The sequence below is a fragment of the Mixophyes fleayi genome, chromosome 7 (genome assembly GCF_038048845.1).
Source record: "Mixophyes fleayi isolate aMixFle1 chromosome 7, aMixFle1.hap1, whole genome shotgun sequence".
In the NCBI taxonomy this organism is placed as follows: Eukaryota; Metazoa; Chordata; class Amphibia; order Anura; family Limnodynastidae; genus Mixophyes; species Mixophyes fleayi.
In genome coordinates, this window is record NC_134408.1 from 119,420,572 (window position 1) to 119,443,042 (window position 22,471).

At 41.3% G+C, this 22,471-nt stretch overlaps 1 protein-coding gene across 2 annotated transcripts in view; it reads left to right on the forward strand.

Annotated features, from left to right (window-relative positions):
- The window catches only part of SESTD1 (SEC14 and spectrin domain containing 1), a 109,200-nt gene that overhangs the window by 42,530 nt on the left and 44,199 nt on the right, over positions 1-22,471 (forward strand). For both annotated transcript variants that reach the window (XM_075180511.1, XM_075180512.1), the window contains 4 exons: positions 3,722-3,835; positions 15,391-15,504; positions 16,629-16,726; positions 17,608-17,663. In XM_075180511.1, coding sequence (XP_075036612.1) covers positions 3,722-3,835; positions 15,391-15,504; positions 16,629-16,726; positions 17,608-17,663 — 382 coding nt within the window. The remainder of the gene's footprint in view (positions 1-3,721; positions 3,836-15,390; positions 15,505-16,628; positions 16,727-17,607; positions 17,664-22,471) is intronic.

Genomic DNA, 22,471 nt, shown 5'->3' on the forward strand with positions numbered 1-22,471 from the left:
TGGACAAACAAATCTGAGCCATGGAGGCCTCACCTCCCAGCTTACAGGACTTAAAGGATCTGCTGCTAATGTCTGCTAGATACCACAGTACACCTTCTGAGGTCTTGTGGAGACCATGCCTCAACGAGTCAGAGCTGTTTTGGCGACATAAGGAGAACCTACATAGTATTAGGCATGTGGTCTTAGTGTTGTGGCTTATGTCACACAATATGCCTTGTCATTAGGTCGTGTCCCCACGTCATTGTAGCTTGAGAGGGTTGTCAGACACTAATTAGATTGATGGGTCTGCTCTTGGAGGAGATGAATGTATTCTGGGCAAGAGAACAAATCCATGGAATTATAGCAAGTGGTGAGCTCTGTAAGCAGCGTTATTAGCTCCATCACAGAAAGTCCTAGAACAACAAGAATATTTTACAAATCTATCCTAACATTTTAATTTATCGGTAGTAGTATTAAAAATACTTTTTACCATGAGGCGTGTCAATACTCTTTCAGAAATATATGGCAGTGAAAATGTCTGTGACAAAGTCTTTGGTTGTGATGTCTCTTGAAAGATGTCTACTCAGAATTATTATTTTTAAAAAGTCCTATTCCCCTGCTAATAAGGTGATTTACAGATCTATTTCTGTGGCACATTTAAGCTTCTCTGCAGGACTAGTGCCAACACAAACACTTTCTTTTCACGATGTGAGAGATCTTAAAATTATCCCTAAATGTCCATCACATAAAAAATCTTGAATGAGTGAACCATGCCTACTGGAATCAATTCTGTGCATTGCATAAGCCCCTTTAATGCACAAAAATGGGTCTGAAAATTTTAGATAATTGTTTCCATTGACTCCAGACCAGCCTATGATACCATCTGTGTTCTGCACACTGCCTGCATCATTCAATGTGTTTAATGCAAGTTAAACACTTTGAGATCATTGCCAATAATCTCCAACAATCTTCCAAATCTAAGTGCCCAGCCTTAATATATGATTATATTGCTGCAGAAAAACAAATGACTCTTTTCATTGTTAATCATTTCCCTTTTAATTGAGGGTTGTGAGTTCTCCCACACTACAGCCCCCCTCGCTCACAAAAAAATAAATGCAAAGTTCACACCATGTTTAATTAATGAAGTCATAACTGATGCTGAACTCTGTTTTGTACCACTGATTTGACTGTCCAGGCCACTGAAGTGAAGGTGTGAGCACCCGCACAGGCCACTGAAGTGAAGGTGTGAGCACCCGCACAGGCCACTGAAGTGAAGGTGCGAGCACCCGCACAGGCCACTGAAGTGAAGGTGCGAGCACCCGCACAGGCCACTGAAGTGAAGGTGCGAGCACCCGCACAGGCCACTGAAGTGAAGGTGCGAGCACCCGCACAGGCCACTGAAGTGAAGGTGCGAGCACCCGCACAGGCCACTGAAGTGAAGGTGCGAGCACCCGCACAGGCCACTGAAGTGAAGGTGCGAGCACCCGCACAGGCCACTGAAGTGAAGGTGCGAGCACCCGCACAGGCCACTGAAGTGAAGGTGCGAGCACCCGCACAGGCCACTGAAGTGAAGGTGCGAGCACCCGCACAGGCCACTGAAGTGAAGGTGCGAGCACCCGCACAGGCCACTGAAGTGAAGGTGCGAGCACCCGCACAGGCCACTGAAGTGAAGGTGTGAGTACCTGCACGGGCCACTGAAGTGAAGGTGCGAGCACCCGCACGGGCCACTGAAGTGAAGGTGCGAGCACCCGCACGGGCCACTGAAGTGAAGGTGCGAGCACCCGCACAGGCCACTGAAGTGAAGGTGTGAGCACCCGCACAGGCCACTGAAGTGAAGGTGTGAGCACCCGCACAGGCCACTGAAGTGAAGGTGTGAGCACCCGCACAGGCCACTGAAGTGAAGGTGTGAGCACCCGCACAGGCCACTGAAGTGAAGGTGTGAGCACCCGCACAGGCCACTGAAGTGAAGGTGTGAGCACCCGCACAGGCCACTGAAGTGAAGGTGTGAGCACCCGCACAGGCCACTGAAGTGAAGGTGCGAGCACCCGCACAGGCCACTGAAGTGAAGGTGCGAGCACCCGCACAGGCCACTGAAGTGAAGGTGTGAGCACCCGCACAGGGCAGTGATTTCACAACAACTCACATTTGTGATAAAGGAAGGCTACATGAGGGATTTTGCTACACTCTGTATAGGAGTAACCATTATGCGTGAGATTATATATATATAGTGTAGAGGGTAATCTATTCTTGCTTATTTAATATTTGATCTTCATAACGTTTAGTGCAGCGTTGTAACTGTCTGGTATCCCAAACTCCATCCTGTGTTAAAGATTAATCCCAAAGGGTATATTGACGTTAACCCCTATCTTGTGTGTAATTGTTTGCTAGATATAGCAATATGTAACTATTAGCCCTTATTTGATGGAGAACTATCAACCTATTCATATTTAGCTCAGTCCCGATTGCGTACAGCAGACCCCAGGGTCTTCAATATCCAACAAGTGCTCACACCTGCAATATCAAGTGCACAGAGCCCAACACAGCGTCAAATGACGCCTTTCTCAGCCTGGATAGCTGTTTCATCAGAGGTAGGGTCATCAGAGGTAGGCTACCTCTGAAGAAACGGCTATCCAGGCTGAGAAATGCGTCAGCACTGAGCACATGTTATACTCTAGAGAAGTCAGTTTCCTCCCATCTTTCTATTGAACAGGATTTAGGACTCTTTGGATGAATAAGTAACAAGCTGTCTTTCTCTAATAATCTATACTGTGGATTGCTCCCGTATTCTTAAGGGTTCTGTAGTACACAGTTCATATTCAGCGGATAAATAATCCTTGTACTTCTGATTAAGACGTTCTTCTTATTCTTGTTTTGAATATCGCCAGGAGATATTTAAAGGAGGAATACTGAACTTTTCCATTTCGGTTGAGGAGTATTGGATAATTGTGCTATGTGTCCCAACTTGTGCTATATTATTTTTGCAATTTTGATTAAAGTTTATCAATATTGCAAATGGTCCTGTGTCTAAAAAGTGACTGCTAAGAGTATTTTGGATTTAGTTATTAATATAGGAGCCTATACAGCATATTTAATCTTATGTGTATTTTATTAATTTTAACATTTATTGCATTTATATTAAATATTTATTTTATCTGGTTCCAGCGCTCTTCTTGTTGCTTTCTGTGTCGTTTACATACCTGTGTCCAGATCCCAGGTTTTCAGAGCTGCAGTCCAGATAAGCAATGTTTGTTTATTAATGGTCTGCTACCGCCAATTATTTTGTTTAGTTTTATCAGTACGTTTTTAGACTGAGAGGGAACCCCCAAGAACATGTGGATAACCTACAGACGCCACACAGATGTGGCCCTGATTGGATTACGACTCATGACCCCAGCGCTGAGGCAGCACTGCTAACCACTGTGCCACAGTGATGGTCAGATTTAAATATAACAGCACTTTGCCTGTATTAGATGATCCTCAATTGTGTATTGCCTGATTGACACTTTAAAACAATAAGTATGAATAATGGACACTGAGACGAGCATAGAGGGTGATTCCTCTTGATATATTTGCATTTTTAATGTAAAAACTAGTATGTATATGTTTGGTAAGGAATTCGGTACCCCCTTTCTGTATTTAAAATAAATGTCAAAATGTTTATCCTGTGTCTCCATTTAGTTTTTTTGAACCTCCGTGTGCGGCATGTGACCTCTAATTCCTCCGTTTTCATCTTCTCTTTCAGAACGTAGTTCCAGCTGAAGTGTCTCTAGTTTGTGTGGTAAAGCCGGATGAGTTCTGGGATAAGAAAGTAACACATTTTTGCTTTTGGAAGGAAAAAGATCGACTGGGATTTGAGGTATGTTTTTTTGAGACAAGTATTTCAGTGAAAATGTTGCCCTGAAAAACAAATCACCCCCCTCCCAAAATACCTCAATATGTAACATCACTTACGTACATTTTGTGTATATCAGAATCTGCTGTTAAGTTCAAAAATACATAAAAAAATGCTGGTGACTATATTTCATTAAACATATCCTGCCTGCTGTCTCTCATCTCTTTATAGTACAACAAATGTACTGTTTAGGATCATCCATCAGTTTGGCACAAAGCGGTCAGGTCTTGTGTGACGGACTTGTGGCTTCCCAGCTGATTGTACCTTATTGGTTGGTTTGTGACATATGTCCATTCAGTTGCTGCATAAAGTTCTTTTTTAAATGAACCTGCTTCATTTAATGGTGTCGTCCACTTTTGGATGGGAATGTCCAGCAGCTGTGCAGCTTATGCCTCAGTATTACTTCCAGGAGTAGATTTACTAAAGCTTCTTAAAAGGAAAGGTGGAGGTGTTGCCCATAGCAACCAATCTGATTCTAGCCATCATGTTCTGTAATGTACTAGATAAATGATCCTTGCTAGAAGCTTTAGTAAATCTACCCCCCAGTCGTCTTGTCAGCTGCAGCATGAGCTGGCGTCATTATTCCTATAAAATAATTGTATAGCTGTTTGTTTATTATTTTAAACTCCTAATTTGGCCACAGAGGAATGTAGAATGTAGTTTATGGTTCATGGTAATCTGCTTTCGTACCTATAAGCTGTTTTTGTAAATAATGTCTTTTGAGCTTCCTGAGGCAGCTAGATAGTCTATTTTCTATTGTTTTTTGTGTTTTTTTTGTTTTTTATATTTAATTTTTTTTTTTTTTTTTTTACTGACTGCAGAGAACACAAATTAAAAATGAATTCCCTTGAGCTCATAGGGCATCTTATGCCTGATTCATAGTTTCACAAGGATCACAGTTATATTACAGCAAACACAGCAATACAAACATGTCGGCCACAAGCCTTCAGCGTATATTGTGAATCTTCCTAGTCCTCAAGTGACCAGAATTGGCCATTCCTGTTTGCAGATAAAGTTCGCCACGTTGCATTTGAAAGAAGAAATATGTAAATAACCCTTGGTGCAGTATACTAAATGATGCTGTTTACAGATCACCAGAACCAGATCAGGACATGGGCCCTATTTATTGCACATGGCAAGTCCATATTGCTTTTAGCATGCATAGATCTAACTGTGTTGATGAGTTCCATGGCTCACAGGCCAGTGATGATCTGTCAAATCTACAGTGAATGTATGAGGCAGAAGAAGGCTGAGGATAGCAGATAGAAAGCATACAATGCAATTATCCTGTTCTGTTGTGTATCCACTGAGAGTCGATAGATTTAATCAGCCAGGCTTGTGCTGGATATATTGTGTGAGAGTGTCACACAATATACTGTTCATCATGGATCCTTATATGACCCCCTTGTAAAACATGCTTTGTCAAGGTACAATCAGTGGAAGCAGTGTGCTTGCTTCCTGTCACTGTGTGCCCATTATGGTTAGAGTTGTGGTGCGTCATTTCAAATAGATCTTTTAATTTGTCTACATCAGTATTGTGATGGCGGTTTACTCTGAAGTTTGTTCAAACTGTAAAATGAAAAGGGTTTTGGATATTGAGTGTAAACTAATTGACTCATTTACTGTAGAAGAGTCCCATCCTAAATTTTAAGTCTATTATTTGGTGGAATTCATTAAGTTAACATCAAATACTGAGCTTTATTTACGTGTGATGCATTGCGAAACTGCTTCGCCGCGTCCCCCAAAGCCACTTTTCCAGTGGTCCCAGGACACTTTTCTGTACACTTCTGCCGGCCCCTTGTATTTCTTATTAGCATGCTCTGGGAATTATACTGGGGAGCTGTTTGTATGAAGCAGACCAGAGGTGGTAATATACAGATGAGCAGCATAAGACTGATGGAGGTTCTAGAGGACCAGGTGAATCGGTTGACTGGCATCCGAGTTAAATAAAATTTGGGATATAAGGTCATCTTTGAGCATTCCGCCACACCAGGCCTATTGCTCTCTAGATTGTTAGTTTTTGTGGAGTTCATGAATCTGGGAGTGCATATTACAAAAACAGATCTATGTATTGCATTTTCTTACAGACTCCATGGACAAGGCCTTGGCAACCTGTGCCTCTCTGGGTCTTGTGAAAGTACAAGTAGAAGCATACTTTGCCAACTATCAACTGGCTATTGGGTGGCATCCATGCTGGACTTGTAGGACACTACACCTAGAGAGCCGCAGGTTGTCCTGCCATGGATTTTCCCAGTTTCTTTGCATCTTGTAAATGGTTAATCCCTATAATTTTGCTGACTGCCAGAGAATAATGCTGCTATACGTGTTTCCCATGGCGTCTTACAGTGACCCACCTCTCCAACTCAAAGCTGTGTTTCCTCCTCTGCACCACCATTACTTTATCCACTTTCTCTAACTAATGTCCACAGCACTACTAAAACCCACTACTGAAAGTTGGCCGTTTCATTTATGTTTGTTAGATATTTTATTTAGTTTTTCTAGGGAAGCCTTTTAAGCCATTCAGTCTTTCTGTACATCATCCTAAACTTATTGGTCGCTCTCAAATCTATATGCTTAACTGAAATGAAAACTTCCTTGTAAACTTGTGTTTCCTTCTAGCATCTGTTCTGTGATTTCCATAATCGCTGTTTGACACAGGATAGTAAATCATTCTACAGAATGATAAGGATCACAAATCACGGTGCACAAGCTGTGGTAGGAAATACAATTATGGAAAGCAAAATGTAACTTTCTATATTTGAAGCTTTTCTGGTTGAATCCCAAAAGCATTCATGAATATAAACTGTAATCTTCTAAGCTCTGTGAGTGGCCAATGTTTCCTTTGCAGCGAAATGAGACCAAAAGTTGCCACAATACGAACTTGTTTTCCAACTTTTGAAGTTTTGCAGGGAAATAAAACAGATGCACATCCAGTTTAACATTGATGGGAAGGAACTGCGAAGATTAGTAGTGTCAGGACAAAGCTGCTGTCTTACTAAAGCAAAGTGCATGTGCTCTGCATCCTAAACTCTCAATGCAGAGAAAGGCTTGGTTAAATATTTTCAGGAATGGGTCAGATCCTGCTCTCATAGTGTTTCTAGCACGATATTCTGTTTAGGAGGCACTGAGTTCAGTTCTACCAATCCTCTTGTTGAGAAAGATTTTATACGAGAACACTCACCATCCTTTACATCAGTGTTGGCTAACCTGTGACACTCCAGGTGTTGTGAAACTACAAGTCCCAGCATGCTTTGCCAATATATAGCAGCTTATTGTTAGAAGGCTATGCTGGGACTTGTAGTTTCACAACACTTGGAGTGTCACAGGTTAGCCAACACTGCTTTATATGAATAGCTTATCCCCACAAATGCTCTCCCTTACCTAAATAGTAGGAGGTCCTCCTCTGGAAACGCTTTTTTGGTTTTGAGCTGGGGGACACCTGATGAAATCAGGTCTTCATACAAGTGGAACAAGCTTGTCACAGCAGAGGGTGGTGGTAAAACCCCAGTCATGATGTTGGTTTGCTAATATACTAACATTTGAAAGTCCCATCACCTACAGTATAGTCTCCACACTGGGACCTTCACAAATGTCATTACATTGGCAGACACACAGCAAGTTCATAAATGCACATAACATATAGGCCTAGTCATAGAATTAATTGCAACAGTGATGTCCTTCTTTGGATTACCGCTGGATCATACTAATAAGTAAAGCACTATCAAAAATATATATTTTTTTTATATTAACTGCGTCCACTGAAGCTTATGCTGATCATACACCCTGCTATTTGCACTTAACTTGATATTATAGCATGTGGGGTCAACAAACAACTTCCACTGCCGATAATAATCCAACCCAAATCAATGAGATCATTCTGACTTGATGGTAAATGCAGTTGAACCCCTGCTGGTCTTGTGTATGGTAATCTTCTGACCGAACTAAACAGGCTTCAGTGACAAGAGAGATCCGAGTGGCCAGATCTCATCCAACCACTTACGTGTGTGGCCCTATTAGTCCCTCATCCTGTCTCAACCTTGGCCAAGCGTGTGTGACAGCCATGATCAGATACTAGTTGTGTGTGAGAGCACTACACAAGGCTACTATCTGTTCTATTATAGAGGTGAGGGTGGTAGGGATAAATCATCACATGCAAAACATGGTTTAGTTGCCAAACATTTATATATGAAGAAAATGTGTGTGTGTGTACATTTCAATTTCTTACCACTGATGAGAATTGAATTTAAATTATCTTTGTAGCTAAGTTCAAGCTGTTATGAGTAATTTTATGCAGAATGTGGCTGAAACAGGCTGACTGCAGAGTCCTTCGATGGCAATTCTGAAATAAAGTCTGTCATAGGAACATCCTTATCCCACTATCATACTATTAACCTGCTGAAACATTTATATTGTAAATTGTATTAGTAGCTCTTTTATATTAACCAACTTGTATTTTAAGTCATTAACTTAGAGAAAATTGTATAAACTCTTTGTGGTAAAGGCTTGATCACGTTCTGTGTATAATGGAAGAGGTCAAATGACAGTATGGCCGGGAGAACTGAAAGACTAATTAACATGCAGAGTCCTTCCAGTCACCTTTCTATTGAGGTCCTATATGGTTTGCTAGCGAATAATTAGAGTACTTGACACTCGGCTGCACAATAATCAGATATTTGAGAAAACCTCTACATATATCGGGGCTGACACAAAATGGAAATAACTTACTCTTAAAAAACCAAAAAGAAAACAAACACCCCACAAAAAATGAGTGTATTTCTGACCTCTACATATCTCCCAGTTGCATCCGCCCCTGCATCAGCATCATGTGCGCCTGGTTCATGATAAATCATTGTGTACTTGCACCTGTCCTATAGCAGACCCCCCCTAACATGTTTGTGCAGGTCTGCACGAGCCGCATTTGCGTGAACACTTCTTTAGTATGCTCAGCCCACGTTTCCCCCCCCTGTCCAACCTCTCCAGACTCAGGCGGATGTAAATGCCAAAACCATGCAGGTCTGAATAGGAGCATATGCATGGGCATGTGCAGAGCAATTTCATGCAAGATATGCTACGCAGACTGGCGCACATCTCACTCTGCATCAGCTCCATTGTATGATCTGTTTTATTTCTTTACATGAAGTGTTGTGGACAGTTATACATACTCAGTAATGAGAGAGCGAGCATCCCAAGTGCTGTCAGGAGCATGATCACTGTTGTGCTTCTGAGAAACTCTTTTAACCTCCAAAGTGTAGGAAGTCTGCCTACTTTCAGCATGAGTAATCAAAGGAGATTTAGCTCCTATGACAGCCCACACCAACTTAAATAGCTAAATTTCAATATTGCCTAATGCAAGAGGGGAGAAAGACACCTGAGATTCTATAGGATCCTCGCACAAATTGACATAATGTGTGTGCGGAATAGTCCAAGAATATACATCATATCAGGGTTTATCCATAAATTTACACTCATTTTTCCTTGCGTCCATAGAGGTGCGCAGAAAATTGAGCGGAGCAATATGCGCGTCTGAATATTGAGGCGGTGTTCAGCGGCACCTCGCACCGAACTGAATCTGCCCATTGGCTTGCGGGATGTTTGTGGTAATGATCTTCACTCAGTTTTGCATGAGCAGTGTTTTCTGTACCATAGTTGCAGCATTTTTGCCTAGCGCAAGGTTCCTACAAGACCTTGTGGCTAAAACTATTTACCAGAATGAAGCCTATAAAGTCTTTAAGCTAGAGGAAGCAGTATGTGCCTCAGTAAGGCTGAGTACAGACTAAAGAATTCTCCGACCGACGTGTTATCTGCAACGACTTTACCTGCGACCGAAGATCCGATCACTCGGGCGATTAATGCATACACACTAGTCACGTTTTAGACAATTAACAAAAGACTGACCGTCTGGGCAGCGACTTTTCACAGCATATTGTCGTGAGCAAAGATTAGAATTCTGTACACACTGAAACGACTTATGAAAAGCATGTTCAATAGTAACCACCCCAAACCTCATAGAAAACCAAACGTAACACGTTTTCTTCATACGTTCGTTGGCACAGTGTACGTTGGTTCGCAACTGCACATAAACAAATTTATTTTACTAATATGGATACTATTGAAGAACAACAAGCAACTGCTCTTTTTCAGATCGCTGTAGCAAGAAGACTGCAAGTACAGACCCGAAGGGAAAGGAGAAAGAATATATCTTGTTATTAATGTGTCTGGAGTGTACAATAAAGTGACAAATAGCAGATATAAGCAATACACACATAAATGAAGCATTGTTTTTTTTTTTTATAACACTATAGTGACATATGGTTCGTAATTATAAAGGCAGAGTATGCTGTATGCATTAATGCAATAGACACCTGCTATTGCTTTACAGCTAGAAGCACCTAATTGTAAAAAGAGTGACGTGCGAACACCACATCATATGGGACTGGTGCAGGCATCAGAAATTAAGATACACACACCCTCAAAGGAGTCGCAGTTCGAGGAACTATCGGCAGTTGCTCGTGGATCGATTGGAAACTTATACACTCTACATGATCCTTATGTGAGTTGTCGGAATATATTAAACAGCACAACCAACCAAATGAGCCGGCAATCGACACTTCGGGACGGCTTTCGACCACCATGTCACTATACACACTAACCTGACTTCCGACCGAACGGTCGTATGTCGATAATTGGATGAAAATGATCCAGTGTGTACCCAGCCTACGGTTACTAGTTCTTGTGAACTCTCCTGCCTAAGTGATCACTCCTAGTGAATTGTCTGTCTGGATATAGAGATAGATACAGATATATGTAGATATATAGAGATAGATACTCAATACATTTCAAAATGAACAATGACAATTATTTATTAATTTTACATCTAGTTTATAAGCTTAAAACTACAAGATAAATGCGTAGATAATGTAAGACTTATAAACAGTCATATTACCCAAATACAGGCCCGACATCCATCAATAACATGTTTATGGGATCTAGGCCTAACCACAACTTCATCTTTCCATTGTCATTTCTAGATAAATTGCAAGTTAAAATGCAGTATGATATATTGCCACATAAGCTCTTGAGTAACTTCTGCTAAATTAAAAGAATATTCAGTTTTTCAGCCAATATACTGTTAACTCTTAAACATCCTAATCATTTAAACATAGCCTGTTTTTTTAAACTTCCATTTTATCATTGATATGTAATGTACAAGACCCTGTGCATACAGCAAATAAAGAGTACAGACATATGCTACTAAGTAACATACACAACACCATTGGTGCTCAGTACAGTTAGATGTTTTAGGTCTGCAGGTCTACCATCTTAGTACATCGTATTGATGGCTTTACTTTGGAAATGTAGCAGTCTAATTAAGCTTTTTATGATACAATTTTCATATTTTTTAACATTGCTTTGTTTTATATTGTCAATAAAATAACTCAGTATTTGTTTTTTATTATTTTTAATAAAATCAAAGGCTATCAACATTTGGGAGTATATTTACTAAACTGCGGGTTTGAAAAGTGGAGTTGTTGCCTAAAGCAGCAACCAATCATATTCTAGCGATCATTTATTTAGTACATTCTACAAAATGGCAGCTATAATCTGATTGGTTGTTATAGTCAATATCTCCACTTTTTCAAACCCGCAGTTTAGTAAATATACCCCCTGGACTGTAGTTCGGCTGCCTAAATAGGCCCTATGGCCCCATAAAGTCTTTGATTTTTAAACTTCAATGTTTGTACAGAGAAGGTTGCTCATGTCATAGTATTCAAACAGCAGAGCATTTTACATAACACTATATAATCACAGTAAAAAACTGAGCAATACATTCCATACCGGCACAAGCCAAAAAAGGTTACAATGTAATGTGGAAGAAAATAAGCTATTAATGAGTACTTATTGGATGTTTACATAGGGTTAATGGAGTACACTTTATATGATCTAGCAAAGCTAGTGATAATATTTGATTACAGTTAATAAATATAGTTTATTATTTCACACTTTGGATCAAAGTTTAGAATTAACCTTGACAGACTATTTTCTTACTTTGCCAAATGAAGTTTAAAAACATCTATAAAAGGAAACTTACAGCGACAAAAAAAATGAACTTGCATATTCAACATTGACAAGCTTGTCAAGTAATGAGGCCTTCCACCTCCTTCCTTGGAAATATAGCTGTAAAATACCACAGTACACTAATAAAACGAGGAACATATATGTCTTGTCAAATATTTTGTTTAGAAAAATCCTGTCATACTTCTAACTTTAATTGAATGTGTTTTGCCACTGTCCAGATCCTTGGATAACCTCAGCTATCAACTTGCAAGCTTATAAACTGAACATCTAACTAACAAGCTGATAAAGCAGATTTCACGTGGCAGAATTGCAAACTGAGCATACTTGTTGCAGGATCTTCTTTTTTTGTTTAATTTCTATATTTTTTTTATTTTTTTTCCACGTGCTGCTTAATCATGATTTGACAGAGCCAATACGCTAACATTCCATGTAATAAATGAGCTAGTAATAGCATTCACAGATCGATGGATGGATACACACACGCACACGCGATTGTTGAGCTTACAGATAGGATGTTTTCATCATGGAGTAGACCTTTCCTTCTGTGCTTATCACACTTCCTCTGAGTAAGCCAATTAAAGGTAGTTTAGAGGCAACAGTGGAGTTTGTGAGTTAGGGAAGCCCAAGTTCCGCCCCTGTGGAATCAGTCCATTATTTAACGCACTTGGAATGGCTATAAAGTGTTTGTTTTTGTTTTGTAATTAATTCTTAAGGAAGTAATTCAATTAGTCGCAAGGTTCTGCGGTGTGTATCCGAAACAGTTTACGGAGATACATCGCATCAACGGTTTTTTTCTTGACTCAAACATGCGAGGAGAAAATGAGCGGAGATTCAAAAATAAGTAAAAAAAAAATTGATTTCTCCACTTTTTCACTCATTGACTCCATAGAAAAAAGAAAGGATAACAATTTCAGCTTGACCCAATGCAGGGAAAAAAGTTGTTTAAAATAATGAGACGTGCATTAACAAGAAAAACTTATAGGGGCATATTCAATTAGCTTTCCCGTTCTCTGTGACGCGCATTACTGTGAAAAGTGTGCAGTATTGACAGTAATACGGTACCACAATAGTGCGGATTTTCCTTCGCGACCCTATGGGGTGCACACGAAAATCTACATTTTTGCGGTACCGTGAATTGCCTTTGCGGCCCTTACCAGCGCGTTATTGCGCACCGGAAACCTAATTGACCCCCCTTAGACTTACATTGACTTCAGTTGTTGGCTTTCCTCCAGCTAAAGACTCATCAAAGCTGTAAGGAGAAAACGCCTTGGTACACAGGCCCAGAAGCAATATCCATCATTTCCAATAAGCTGATCTGACCTCTTTGACTTTGCACCTGGTTGAATAGCCAGTCAGACTGACACCCTGGATCTAGTCTAATTCCACTGACTTCTTACTCTGCGCAATTATTTTACATGTAATTTGTATCTGTTGATCTAACATGGAAACACTTCTTCATGGTTAAAAGACGTTCTCAGTTCCGTCTAAGAAGCAAAATCTATCAGGCTGTGAAAGTAGGAAATTAATTGGAATTTAGATGATATTTTCTGCGAATGAAGAATTGACTTTCCATCCATATCCAATATTGTGGTTTTAATCAAATTCCTTGGCCGAACGCCAGAGATATGTTACACTGTAAACTCAAACAGTAAATGTCACAATGTATAAATATTTTAAAGATCAGAAAACCACATATTAACTTCTTGGCCTAAAGTTTAGCCCAGTGGTTCCCAAACTTTTGCAGTTCGCGGCACCCTTAGAGTCTCCAACTTTTTTCAAGGCACCCCTCCAAAATATTTACTGAGCAGTCCTGTTTTAGAGGTAGTTGGGTCAAAAAGTTGTAATAAGTATTTTTAGGTCACGACAGAAATACTTATTTAGTTGTATGCAAAAATGCCCCTCTGCATCCAGGCACACTGCCCCCTCTGCATCCAGGCACACTGCCCTCTCTCACGCTGGCCCCCTCCTCTGCCCTCTGTCACGCTGGCCCCTCCTCTGCCCTCTCTCACGCTGTCCCCTTCCTCTGCCCTCTCTCACGCTGTTCCCTTCCTCTGCCCTCTCTCACGCTGCCCTTCCTCTTCTGCCATCTGTCTTCCTCTTCTGCCCTCTGTCGCCCTCCTGGTCTGCCATCTGTCCCCCTCGTCTGCCATCTGTCCCCCTTCTCCTCCTCTGCCCTCCTCCTCTGCCGCCCTCCTCTGCCCTCCTCCTCTGTCCTCCTCCTCTGCCCTCTGTCCTCCTCCTCTGAGCTCCTCCTCTGCCCTCCTCCTCCTCCTCTGCCCTCCTCCTCCTCTGCCCTCTGTCACGCTGGCCCCTCCTCTGCCCTCTCTCACGCTGTCCCCTTCCTCTGCCCTCTGTCCTCCTCCTCTGCCCTCTGTCCTCCTCCTCTGCCCTCTGTACTCCTCCTCTGCCCTCTGTCCCCCTCCTCTAGATCTTTCCCATTCAGCCAGTCACGTGTAACTGATCCTGTTGCTTGGCAGGACTGATTTGTATAGGCCAGTAATAGCATCATAACTTGTGTAAAAGTATAAACTGTATTACAGTGACCATTGATGCCTCAGTTTTTTGGGGGTTTTTACTGCCAACTTGCATGTGCCCAAACAGACCTTTTATCCCAATCAGCAAGTTGCCAGATTTCAGTAGGAACAGGTTGTAAATACAGAGGATAATGACAATTATCCACATCTGACAATATACTATTATTGCTGCATCTGATCCAGCCTTTGACTGAGTACTGAACAGCCATAGTCTTCAGATTTGGCCACGCACAGTCTATGGACGTGTAGGGCCAAGCGGCCCAGATCTCTTTTTGGGCCATGTTTTTTGTTTGGCTTCTTCTCTGGCTTCAAGCAGCACAACCACCCACTCAGTCCAGTTTACTAAGCATCTCCCTACCCTGGCCAGAGGGGGCTACTGCATGCTGCATATACTAGTAATGCATCAGCTGGAGGGACGTCCTCGCTGTATGTAACACATGCCACTCTTTTATTTTAATTTTATTTGTTAAATTAAGTAAATGAATAATAACTGTGTATTGAAATGTACAGAAAGGGCATTATGCTTAAGTTCTCCTTAATTACTTTTTACTTACAGATGTAAACATTTAAATGAACCAGGGGTGTCCAGACCTGCACATGTATATCTTGTGAATGTCACACCTTGCTTTATAAACTCTATCTATCTGTATTTTATGTTTAGTAGTCATTTAACCTTTAGATATTTTTGCATATATCGTATGTTCTAAATCATACTGACTACACTTGTGTGCAGCATGCTTTTCCCATAGGCTTCGGCTCACAGCCTCTTGTCTTTTCCCCACTCCTTATTCTGGAATATGGGCCCCTCCTTGTCTGTCATATGATGCAAGTAAATGTAACACCTCTGGGAGCACACAAGTGCATATTTTATTTTCAATGATTTCCCTTCCTCCTCTGTCTGTTATATAGGTTATATTGGTGTCTGGTAACAAGCTCACCAGATACATAGAACCTTCCCAGCTCACAGAAGAATTTGGTGGAAGTCTTACCTATGATCATATGGACTGGTTGAATAAAAGGCTAGTAAGTAATTGTGCAGCTTTCTCGTACACAATGAGAAATACATACAAACAAAATCCAATTGTGTAATAGATCTGTTAGTGATGACACCAGCTGCAAGCTGTTAGCTGAGCTTTATTTGCCCCACTGGACAGAAATCAATATCATTGTGTGTGATGTGGTGCTGCGCAGAGGTGTGTGTGTGTGTGTGTGTGTGTGTGTGAGGCAGAGCTGCGCAGAGTTGTGTGTGTGTGTGAGGCAGAGCTGCGCAGAGTTGTGTGTGTGTGTGGCAGAGCTGCGCAGAGTTGTGTGTGTGAGGCAGAGCTGCGCAGAGTTGTGTGTGTGTGTGAGGCAGAGCTGTGTGTGTGTGTGTGTGTGAGGCAGAGCTGCGCAGAGTTGTGTGTGTGTGAGGCAGAGCTGCGCAGAGTTGTGTGTGTGTGTGAGGCAGAGCTGCGCAGAGTTGTGTGTGTGTGTGTGAGGCAGAGCTGCGCAGAGTTTGTGTGTGTGTGAGGCAGAGCTGCGCAGAGTTGTGTGTGTGTGTGAGGCAGAGCTGCGCAGAGTTGTGTGTGTGTGTGTGAGGCAGAGCTGCGCAGAGTTGTGTGTGTGTGTGAGGCAGAGCTGCGCAGAGTTGTGTGTATGTGTGAGGCAGAGCTGCGCAGAGGTGTGTGTGAGGCAGAGCTGCGCAGAGGTGTGTATGTGTGAGGCAGAGCTGCGCAGGTGTGTGTGTGAGGCAGAGGTGTGTGAGGCGGAGCTGCGGAGAGGTGTGTGTGTGAGGCAGAGCTGCGCAGAGGTGTGTGTGTGAGGCGGAGCTGCGCAGAGGTGGAGAGAGCAAGTGGCTGTGGGTGCATTTTGGGTTAAGTAGTCTCGGTGTTACGAAATAGTTTTGAAATGTAAGATAATATGCAGCCCTTAAAGTATATAAGGTTGCCCATCGCTGCTTTAAACTTCCCTAGATATCGTGACTCTGCACATATTTACTATATATAAACATAGAACATATGTCCCTGCAGACATAATGTATTATGCTTTTGTTGTATTGTTTAGTATGTGTGTGTGAAATTTGTTTTAGAAGTTTGTATTTACTATGCGCAATCCAACAAAGTCCTTGTCCTATTGAATGGCATAATGTTTTTTCCTCTGCATTGTAGGTGTTTGAGAAATTCACAAAAGAATCAACATCATTGCTGGACGAGCTTGCTGTTATTAACAATGGGAGCGATAAGGGAAATCAGAATGAGAAAGACAGGTTTGTGAAACAAACTGATTTTACTTGTGCTGTGTGGTGCCATCATAATTCCATTATCAAAAGCCTTGTGTGCTGACCACCTTTCATAACTAGCAAAGGCAAGAGCGACAGCTGTTTATCTGCTAGTCAGTAATGAAATGCTTCACTATAAGTTCTATGGAACTCAATTTTCATAAAACAATGTCAGATTTACAACCATTGTTCACTTTTTGGCAACTGCTTCTTAATCCTTACTATTAACTCCCAGTGGCAAATACCCTGCCTCTCCCCTATCCCCCTTGCTTAGAATGCACCCCTTTTACCTAGCCGTAAAGCAGAGTGAGCCAGCTCTATTTATTTATGGAAGTACGTATGACTTTAAAATATAATAGTCCCTTTCACACTCCTGCCTGTTTGTGTAACCTCTACTCCATTTTTAGATATCTTCGTTTTGTAGGTAATATGTATTGAAGGGACTTCACTAAGTGTTGTTTCGCTATGGAGGATACACATCGCAATTGCAAAGATTCATTCAATCCGAAACTACGTTTTGCTCCATGCTCTTGTGCAGGAGTGTATATATGCCATTATATAGTACATCATAAAATGGATAGTTGCCATTAGAATCAAACCATGCTTTGTCTTTTTAGTTATTTATTTTATTTTACGTACTGCGTACCCAACATGAATTTTTTGTGGTCTTTCCTCCATGGGGCCACCCTAGAGTTTCGTTGTGTGTGAAGATATAGAAAGCCAACATGAAAAGACAACGGTTATGTATGATGCACAGCAATATGTTAATTTCAGGATAAAGCTTTGGTTGTTCAGAATGCTTGATAGAATCAGTACTAGCGGTATTGTCAATAGAAAATTAATTCCCCTTTTTGGTTTTAAATTTTAAGGTCAATGGATTTCAATTACCTTCCCTCTGTTGACCCTGAAACTGTTCTACAAACAGGTAAGGTTTGTTTTATTCTAATAATGAGATCAAATATAGTAATTGTGTGTGTGTTCACTTTTGGGGGCACATTCAATTAGGGTTCCGGTCCGCATTACCGCAGAAAGTGCGCACTATTGCCGGTAATACGGTACCGCAATAACGCAGATTTTCGTACGCAATCCTATCTGCTGCGAACGAAAATCCCCGTTATTGCGGTACCGTGGATTAAGTTCGCGGCCCGTTCCGGCGCGATCCCGCGGACCGGAATCGTAATTGAATATGCCCCTTAGTGTCCATATTTCAGTGTAGGGATAAAGTCGTTAGTACTTATTTACTAGAGTTGCATTTTGGTGCACAATTTACAGTGAACCACAGCATCCAGTCCGCTTTTATGTGCTAGTTCAGGGGTCAGAGAACTTTTTTACCTTTTACCCCCAAATATATTTAGATACACCGATGTTACCCCCTTGATTTGAAAGGAAGGAAATCATATATTATTAATTATTGCAATTCAAAATTGTATTGAATCTATTCAAAATTTCTTTGAAAGCTTGAACTTCAAAACTTCAGTTTTTGGAGAAATGATGTTGCTTAATTTTTGATACGAAAGCATCAATATTGGGGCATTTTGATGTCAGAGCAATTTGGATACAGTCTTCAGCTTCCAATCGATTTCTCTGCTTTGTTTTTATGTTCGTTAGAGTGGAAAATCCTTGTTCGCAAAGGTAGGTTGTTGCAAAAGGCAGCAACTTTTTGACTGCCTCCTCATGTGTAATTTTGAATGCCTTTGCAGCTGTTGACATCCAAAAATATGACTGATCTGCTTTGTTTTCAAATGCAATACGTGCTTCATTATTGCATCAAAGCTCAAGAAGTGCCAACCCTTGAGGCTCTTCTGGTACAACAGAAATGTCACATTTTAAGGGGTCTACAATCCAACTGACGGCATGTGAATCGGCAGCATTACCCCCAGGAATTAAATTTTTACCCCATTTTGGGTAATTTACCCCTGTTCCCTGACCACTGTGCTAGTTAGATAGTGAAAGTGTCTTCAGTTTAGTGCAAATTGTGCACCCAAGTGCAGTGTTACTAACTGAGCTCTTTTGAGTTGGCGCTGGATCTGTAGTGAAAAAAAATTATTTATTTTAAATGCCTTTATCTTATGTCTAATTTGTCTGCACTTTTCAGCAATGTTACCCTCTGCATCAGCAGGGCCATACGTTTTGTTTGTAACGGCATACTTATAGACAATACACTTCATGTATTTAAGGATACCTGCCATGTGTCTTGTATGGCATAACGAGACAAACTCCCTGAATTTAGAGAATGCAAAAAATATTGTGTCTGTAGTAAACAGTGTCTGACTAATGTGCACTGCTCCTATTCTCTTTGTTGATAATGTTTGTTTACACCTAGCTATTAACGTCTATAGCCTTACTTATTATGCGCCAAGAGGTTTTTAAAACCCCTGTATTTCTAATTTTGAATTTAGGCAGCTTATGGCTCTCTAAATATTGTGGCTCATCTGTAAAAAGGCTCTGTCCTCCTGACCACAACAGCATTCTCTATTTGCTCTGTCTCCATGCTCTGATTCACCTACTATGAATTTGCCAGCATTACCACAAGAAGGACATTTGTTGAGAACCAAATAATTAAAAACAGAAATGTCCCGGTGAAGCCAGTTGGACCACCGTGTTGCCGTTATCTAACATACCCCTGGTCCCGTCTCTCAATTGCTTGATCGCTTTGCCACCTTGCTCCCTCACTTTCTCTCTTCTGACCTTCAGTCCCTCATCTTGGGGGACTTTAATATCCCTATAGACAATCCCCTCAGAAGCTACTGCTTTGCTCTCCTCCTACCTTGATCTCTCTCAATGGACCACTTGATCTGGTCTTTTCTCACCTCTGTACTGTCTCCGACTTCAACAATTCGACTTTCCCCTGACCACCACCGTTTAGCATCTCCCCACCTCTCTCACCTTCCCCATCCCCTAAAGTCACTCTCACCAGTCGAAACCTTGACACCATGTTCTCCTCCCCCTACTAACACTCCCCTCCACACTCTCTATTGACTTTGCTACCCACTTCATCTCCAAAATTGAGGTAATACGTCATGACCTCTGCTCCCATCAGTTCCTCCTCTCCCCACACTCCTCGGTTGATACTATCTCCATTCTCTGCCCCCTACTGTCACCCCCTCGCTAATCCACCCTCCTTCGCTTCCTTCACTCCGTTATCTGCAGATGAAGTCTACAACTTCTATCCTCCTCACCCCCCCTCCATCTGCCCACCTGACCCCTTCCTCTCCCACCTCCTACGCGCCCTCTCTCTTGAGTCCTGCTTCCACCTTGCCCACATCCTCAATCAATTCCTCTTCTTTAAACATGCTCTTGTCTCCCCTATGCTTAAAAAAACATAACAAAAAAAGCCCGTCCATCAATAATCCGGTTTTCGTTCCCATCACTCTACCAAAACTGCCCGCACTTTGTTAAATCTAAAGAACACTTCTCCCTTCTTAATCTTCCAGTTCTCTCTGTTGCTTTAAATACCACTTACCACTCCCTACTTTTGCAAAATCTTAAATCTATAGGCCTCTGTAGCATTGTTCTCTCCTGGTTTACCTCTTACCTCACCAAACGCTCCTTTTCAGTCTCTACACCTGATTCCACATCATCCCTTCTTTCCCACTACATTTCCCCTTCTTCCCCTACCTGTTGGAGGTCCCTAAGGATCCGTTCTTGTCCCCCTGCTCTTCTCCCTCTACACCTCCTCTTTTGGTGACCTCATCTGCACCTTTGGCCTCCAGTATCACCTGTAAGCTGATTACACTCAAATCTATCTTTCATCCCCTGACCTCTCCCCTTCCTTTATGTCTATTGTCTTCTGCTGTCTCTCGACCATCTGATCTTGGATGTCCAAGTGTTTTCCTAAACTCAATATTTCCAAGATTGAACTAATCCTCTTCCCCCGCTACAGGGCTCCCTCACCCCCCTCCTCTCTCATTCTGTTAATAACACTACCCTTCGTTCCTTGTGTACTCCTTCTACTATTCAGTCACCCTCTGTACCTCTTTGCCTCCTTCCCTAGGCGTATTGTCTAGAGCTTAGGTCTACTTCACATTGGTCATTACCATCACTCACACTGTCCCATAAGTTATTTGATCTACATGTTATCTGTATATTTTTTTTATGTTTGTTTTTTTATTTTTTCCTTGGATTAAATGGCTGCATTATAGTGCCCAGATTAGAAGCAGAGATGACCGTACAGTTTTGAAAGTCTGCAAAACTCAAATATAATTATCTGTTATGTATGCCAATAACTGGATTTAAAAGCATAACGAAGTCATGCATATTTTTAGTGCTGTCTATTTATAATTCAGTATGGATAACATGATGTACCTGAAACCGTGCATTAGTTTTTGTTATTGTGGAGGAAAAGAATACACTTGATTTCCCTGAAATCCATTTGAGGTTATGATTTCATTAGCAAAAACTTTTTTTAATCCTAGTTTGTTGGAAATAACCTTCTTAAAACAAAATATTTACTCTACGACAGCATTATTCTAAAAAATTCACTCACTCAAAGAATTGTGGGTGGAGACATGCAAATCAGTCTTTAATTACCTTTACTGGCCAACAGTGCAAAAGGAAATTGCTATTTTGACTGACAGCATAGATTCAGCCTTAAGTTCAGGGCTGTTACCATATCCATTATAAGGAAATCCTTTATTTTTGGGGATAAAAAAAGCTTGGTAGACTTCCTTTACCCCTCTTAGAACTTGTTGGGGAGGGGGAGTCACCTTGTAGTTATACAGCGTGAAACTGATGGCCATAAGGAGTGTCCCTTCTTTTCCAACACACACCCCACAATGTTTTTTGTTTGTTTATTGGGAACCCCCATTTGTATGTCTGCAGTGTCCAATAATGAGGGCAGTTTTGCCTGCCTGTTTGTCAGGGCTGTAGAATGGGCAGAGCTTCCCCAATCTAAACTTAATGGTGCAAGTATGTAATTGTCAAAGGATAATGTAAACTAACATATGAGGTGCTTTCCGCATAATCTAACGAAAAGTGGAGATATTTTTGCTGCTCACTGTAACACACTTATTGTCCTGCCCAGGGTCAAATACTACCTATTCATTAGTTATACTGGATTACCCTCCTGTCGTTTAACAGAATCCCACCTACTGTTGTTTGTTCTATTGTTAAATTGATTATACGCATTGGATTTATGTTACAAGGGATTTTCATCTGGAGACTTTTACATTGAAACAGAAGGGTGAATTTGATAATTATAAAACTCCACTTTCTTGATTATTACACCCTTATTTTGAAAATTAATATCTTTCTTGAAAATGGGCTTGTTTAATTAAGTTCAAGCTGTAATGTTGAAATCCTATTTTAGAACATTGGTAGATATATGTGGATAACCAAAATAGAAGCATCTTGGTGTAGCCTGATCACATGCGGCTCAGTTAGGTGTTCTGCCAATCGGCTGTACACCCTAGTAAGTCATGGTAAGTCATGGTCAACACCACAGTAAGTCATGGTCAACGGCCTTTTGGATCTTCCCCTGTTCCCGACTGATTTCTGATAGATCCCAAGTAGGTGTTCAAACAGGATCGGGCGGTCACTTTTGGATCTACACATGGGGCCAACTTTGTCTGAATCTACCAAACTGACTGTCCAAATTGTTGTGTTTATGAGCAGCTTAACTACTAGCTTTCTTTATAATATATTTGGAAAAAGTTTGGTGTGCAGGTTAAAAGCTTAAATTACATTTTATTAAGTGTTGGCCTCCCCTTTATGGATCAGATAAAGTGAAGTTGC